The sequence below is a fragment of the Austrofundulus limnaeus genome, unplaced genomic scaffold (assembly GCF_001266775.1).
Source record: "Austrofundulus limnaeus strain Quisiro unplaced genomic scaffold, Austrofundulus_limnaeus-1.0 Scaffold104, whole genome shotgun sequence".
NCBI classification, from domain to species: Eukaryota; Metazoa; Chordata; class Actinopteri; order Cyprinodontiformes; family Rivulidae; genus Austrofundulus; species Austrofundulus limnaeus.
This window is the reverse complement of record NW_013952506.1, coordinates 7479-13642: the sequence shown is the minus strand read 5'-3', so window position 1 is coordinate 13642 and position 6164 is coordinate 7479. Positions and strand designations below refer to the sequence as shown.

The window sequence follows — 6164 nt, the reverse complement described above, 5'->3', positions numbered from 1 at the left end:
CCTTTATGTCACACATAAACAGGAAGGACCTACTCTGTGTGTGTGTGTGTGTGTGTGTGTGTGTGTGTGTGTGTGTGTGTGTGTGTGTGTGTGTGTGTGTAAACAAGGAGGAAAAGAAGATTTCTGGATAGAGATTTATAATCCAAAATCGGAGTTTCATCAATGCAATCTGCTCTTATCTGATGGGTTTTTTTTGTGCAACCTTAGCTCAGACATCCATTATAAAGACACCTGCAGGCTAAAACAAAAACCCCAAATACAGCGACCTCAGAGGCAAAGTTTGGCTGCAACGGATCAACTAAGAAGTGGTTCCAGACCCGGCTGCAGCCCACAGAACTCCCGAGGGAGGCCGAGGCTTCATGAAAAGTAGTGAGACCTAGATCAGGGCTATTCAACTATTAGCCGCAGTAAATGAGAGCAAACAGCTCAGGGGCCAAACACGCAGCTTTTATTGTCATTTAAATTGAAATTATGATTTAAAATCCTGTTTTATTTTACCCCTCCTGCTGCCTTTGGGTCAAAACGATCCACAAAGCTTCAGTCTTAACACTGAGGCCTGCTGGGTCCAGCTCCTGAACTGGTGGCTTTGAGAAACAATGAGCAGTTTAGTAAACTGTCCTGTCGTAGATCATCTATATAACACGATCACCTAGCCGACCGAAAGATTTTTTAATTTAGCCTTTTTGAATGCTTCTCTCAAGGATTTTGTCTTCCTGATTTAAAATCTAGTTTTATTTCAAATCAGCTCTATGGCGGGGCTGGACGGAGGTCACCCGCAGGCCTGATGTGGCCCCCGGGCCGCCAGTTGTGTAGCCTCCAATTTACATCCTGAAGCTGACACAGCTAAAATATGTGCGTATATAAATCCATCACACTGTATTAATATTTTTAATGTAATGAGAGCAAATTCGAGCACACATTAAAACTCACACGTCAGACACAAAATAAAAAACAGCAATCATAAATAATACTTCAGTAACAGGAGGTGTGGTCTGTGTGCTCACTCAGGTCCAAACACATCTGTGATGTTTCTGTCCTCTAATAATAAAAATGATTATTTCCTGGGCAGCTGGGTTGGGATAGTAGAAATCAGCATTTTTCAGAGCAAAAGAAATGTACCCAGAATGAAGTGAATAACGAGTGAACAAGGGTTTATTACTAAATATTTAATTTTAAAAAAATTAAAGATTGTCAATGCAAGAAAATAAATGTTTGATTAGAGTCTGAATAATTGTTTAAATTTCATGTTTTTAATCAGGAAAAAACACCTGAAAGAATGTTTGTACTTGAAGGTTAATTGTCATTAAAAGGTTCTCATTGCAAACAATAAAACGGTGCAGTTTGAATCTTACACTGGTAGTTTCCCCACGTATGCAATCCTGAAATGCAGGTATGCACTCAATGTAAACAAAGCACTTTTATATGTAGTCTTTACCAAAAAAAAAAAAATAATAATACAATGAGCGTAAATATGTCGTAATACAGTGAAACTGTTGGACATTGCCATTGTTGAGCTGTTTTCAATCACTTTGGCTTTTTAAGCAGTCAGAAAAAAATGTGCTTCTAACATTTTAACTTGCATGTTAGTATTGTCATGATTTATTTATTTATTTATTTACTTTGTAACGAGTACCTGCAAACTGCTTCTGTGTTCTGTAAATTGAAGGAAACATCTGTCTCTGCATCTGGCTGGATGTAATGTAAGTGAACACTGTAAGATAATAAAAAAAAATGCATCTGAAGCAAACATTTCTCAGGTGATGACAGCTTCCTGCAGCTCCATCCCTGTGTGTCTGCTTTGACACCTGTCATCCTGAGCATCAGCACCCACACCGGTGGGTTTGGGCTCATCCGTTACAACATGGCCTCCAGTGGCTTCATGCTAATGATCAGAGCTACTCCTGCTGCAGCTAGCCCGTCTTTCACCGCCTTAAACGCAGCGACGTGACCCGAACAGCGGCTCGGGGCTTCCCCGCGGTCGAGTTTAGGCTCAACGTGCGAGCTTCGCCCGGGGAATAGCGGTGCTATTCTCGGCCGCTTTGTGCGGCAGTCAGTGCCTCCCTCCCCAGCTAAAAGGACGGAGAGACAGGCGGCTGCTCCTGGATCATCCTTACCAAATGGAATTCTTTATTTTGAACTGTAGCGCGTTCGCCTCGGGCCCTTGGAGTCCTGGCACGAGCGCTGGGAGGGAGCCTAATCCCGAGGCAGGCTTCTGACCAGGTTGTTGTTGTTGCTCATCAGCCATCGCGCTGGATGGGGTTGGTTGGTGGGGGAGCTTTAACGAGCAGCAGTAGGCCTCATCCCCCGGCTGCTGCAGCGCTCTGCGCCCGGACCCCACCGCTGCTGGAGCGGCTCAGGCAGCTAGGACCAGCCCGCTGAATCCACCGCGGAGCATGGCTACGAACGCTGCGATCAGACCGTCGCGGAGCACAACCAGAGAAACAAACACCCAGCCGGCCGGACAAAAAGGCATTTCGCTCAGGAGCCTCTCTCCGCTGCAGCAAATAGCACGCCTGCTGCAGCCAGGCAGCAGCTTCAGACGAGCCGAGGAGCTGCGTCAAGACGTCCGCAGACAGCACCGGAAGACCGGAAGTTGAGATGATGTCGCCTGCAAAATAAAAGCGCGAGAGTCATGAACAAATCATTCTATAGACATGCAACTACTTCTCCTATAGGGCATGTTGTTGTCTTCTTATGAAGTCAACATTCCGAAAAATAATATGGATGAAAAAAATTGGAAGAAATTTTAAAATAAAGTCGTTTAGCTCACAGCCACTGTACTCAAAACAAATCAGATCACTTTGATGTAAGGTCAGGTAAATATTAGGTCTATATGAATATGTCATATTATCTTTTTGTCTGCACTGTTACAACTAGTAAACTAAAGAATAACTTTGTGAGTCTAGAAATTGCACAAGCTTGCAATTTTGTGTGAAAGATTGTATTCTTAGGAAAAGAAAAAAGACATTTACAGTAAAAAAAAAAGGGTTGCACAGTTTTTTAAGGACACATCTGGATCGCTGAACTCCATCAACATTAAGCTCAATCTGTGCAACAGGTTTTATTTTTAAAGTAATAAGACTGCCAGTCACACAATAAAAACATTATAGTGATGTCAGAGCTCTCATACAGTAATACTCTTTAGTCAAATGTACTTTTATTGACCACAGTGCTGCCTTCTTCTCAGGTTAACAAGGTTCACCTATACCTCTTCATACTTACGCTTTGGTTTTGTGGCTCAATTTTCTGTCTTGCATGACCATAAAACCTTTCTTTAGAAGACATCTGACATCTGAGGTGAAACTGACACTTTTGGAGCAGGTAGTCTTTTTGAATTGCTCCTCCTCTTGGTCCAATGTGAAACTCTGCAATGTGAACAGTTCCAACAAGTTCCAGTTAAAGGCAGGTTTTAGATGGTTTCTAAACATCTTAATCAGTTACATACCTTTCTTCTTCTAATTGACATGGGGGGAAAGTAGTGGACCTTGCTTTGGCCAAGTTAATGAATGTATGTATGAACTAGGAAAAAAAATCCAACTTGTGCACCTGTTTTTTTTTTAATTCATTGAAGTTTTATGTTGCATAACGATTATATCGTAAAGTCTTGAATGAATTGGACATTCTGACCTCAAATGCTCGTTTCAAAGTAGAAGTCGTGTTTTATTTTGAAAGCCCTGAACAGGAAACAGATGTGTTGTTGCGTCTATCATGATGTTGTGTTCGTCCTGCAGTTTTGCTGTCGGCCTGTGGGGGCGCTGCTGCAGGAAGCAGTTCGATCAGATAGTGACAATGACGGGTAAACAGCCAGGATGATATCATTTTATCATGGAAAGGCTATCAGCACGTGCATTGATCCTCGTATTGGCAGATATGTTTCTGTGAGTCGATCCGCTGATCGACATCTAGACAGGGAAATATTGTTATGGGCTTCACAGACATGATTGTCCCAAAACTGTCTTGCTCATCAAAACAGATTTTTTTTTCTCCTCCTCTTCTTTATCGGTTAAAATCTGAAACACGGAGGAAAAACAAACCCTGACGGAACAATCTGTCCCCGATACAAACAAAACATAACGTCACGTTAATACACCTGTAATAAACGTGAATGAGACAGGTGTTAAAGTGTTTTCCCCAGGTTTTAACCAGTAAATAATCAGGAATGCTGTGTGCAGGTAACTCTTAGAAACAGACGCGGGGAAATTCAGACGAATGAAGTCACCAGGTCATAAAAACAAGACGTAAATAAATAAACACGCTTTCATCATGACCTGCTGTGTGCTGCCGCCTGCTGGTGGAAACAGGTACTGTTACTCTACTGTCAGAAAAAGTGATGTAAGACAGCAACACACACACACACACACACACACACACACACACAACTATGCCTTTCTATTCTTGTGGGGACTTTCCATTGACTTCCATTCATTTTTTGGAAATTTTATAGTCTAACCCTGACCATTTACCCTAAAATTAACCTCACAGGTACCTTACCTGACCCTAAAAACCAACCTAAACTCAATTCACACCTTGGTCCTAAACCTAACCCTCCTCACCCAAAATCAGCCTACAAAGTCATGGGGACCGAGCATTGGTTCCCACACGACTGCATTTTCCTGAAAATATTGTCCCCACAGCAAAAACATGAGCCCACACACTCACAGTGGTGAATCAAGTAGTTAGTTAGTTAGTTAGTTAGTTAGTTAGTTAGTTAGTTAGTTAGTTAGTTAGTTAATTAGTTAGTTAGTTAGTTAGTTAGTTAGTTAGTTAGTTAGTTAGTTAGTTAGTTAACTAATACATTTTGCTACTAATTTATTTAGACCCATCTAAAGCCTGCCCATATTTCCACTGTTTTTTACACTTGATTAACATAATTTATATATTCACATTATTCACACGATCAAAAAAGGAACAAATCAGCCTCAAAATGAGATTTATGATGGTCGACGTGCAGAAAAAATACTGAAATATTTTTAAGCCAAGTTTAAAAACAGTTTGTGGTGTGTTTACAGTGGCTTGTAAAAGTGGTCATCCTCTCATAGGATTCCATCTGATTTCTCACCATACAACCTGGAATTTCTTTGGATTTTTGAACTGATTAAAAGCAATAATTCTCCCCAAAAAATTTAAATAAGGGGACAAAACCTGTTTTAAATAAATATAAAATTGAACAATTGCATGAACTTGTGTGTGTAACCTTGTAAGGCCTATTTTCCCAAAACGTACCACCTTGGGAGGACCCGCTAGTCCTTATGGGGCCTAAAGCCTGGGCCACATAAGTTCAAATGCTGGTTTTAGGTGAGGAGTTATGGTTAGGCTATGCAGATGAATGAAAAAATAATGGAGTCATTGTGAAGATAGAAAGACACACGCAGAAATGATGTGTGTGTATCTTCAGAAGCTACACAGTTTGTTGAAACACGGGTTTGCACAGGTGTTTATGCAAGTCACATTTTTACAAACCTGATCATGATCTGAAGGACAAACCTCAACATTTTCACTGCTGCTGGCAGCTTTGACAATGTTTCACACACATTTCAGACTCGTTAACAAGTTTCACAACGAAAACACCGTTTTTCTCGTTAGTCGTCATTTTTCTCTCTTCATGTCTGACCTTCGGCTGCTGCTATTCTGGACTGATTTGTTTTACTGTCAGTCTCCTGTCACTTGTCATTTGTCTGCGAACGTCTCGTGTCCTCCCATGTCCTTCATCCTTCTCTCCACCGTCGAGATTCACTTTTTGTTTTGTGATCGAGTTGCAGGCCACACATTAGTCAGCTAAGTTGTTCTGTAAACAAACAAACAAACAAACAAACAAACAAACAAACAAACAAACATCAAACCACAGTCAATCCAGTTTGTAAAACCAGAGAAAAATTCTGATGCAATACTGAAAAAAAAAAAACTTTTTCTTCCACAGAAATCTTTGGATTTCAGGATTTTCCAACCACATTTTTAGAAGCATGTAAAGACATTATGGAAGAAAAATAGTCTCATTAGAATCTGAATATTTTTAGACACTAAATTTATGACATTGAATTTTTATCCTCTGAAATTAAATATGTGAATTTTTTTTACTTCAAATTTGCTGGCAAAATTTCACCTGCAACTTTTCAACTGAAGAAATTTGCCAGAAAAAAATTCAACTACAGTAATTCACCAGTAAA

The 6164-nt window shown here is 40.5% G+C and overlaps 1 protein-coding gene across 2 annotated transcripts in view; it reads right to left on the bottom strand.

The window, feature by feature from the left end:
• Positions 1-2786, bottom strand: part of rfx7b (regulatory factor X7b) — an 18739-nt gene extending 15953 nt beyond the window's left edge. For both annotated transcript variants that reach the window (XM_014013565.1, XM_014013566.1), the window contains exon 1: positions 2115-2786. In XM_014013565.1, the coding sequence (XP_013869019.1) occupies positions 2115-2245 (131 nt within the window). In that variant the 5' untranslated portion in view covers positions 2246-2786. The remainder of the gene's footprint in view (positions 1-2114) is intronic.
• Between the last annotated feature and the right edge of the window lie 3378 nt (positions 2787-6164).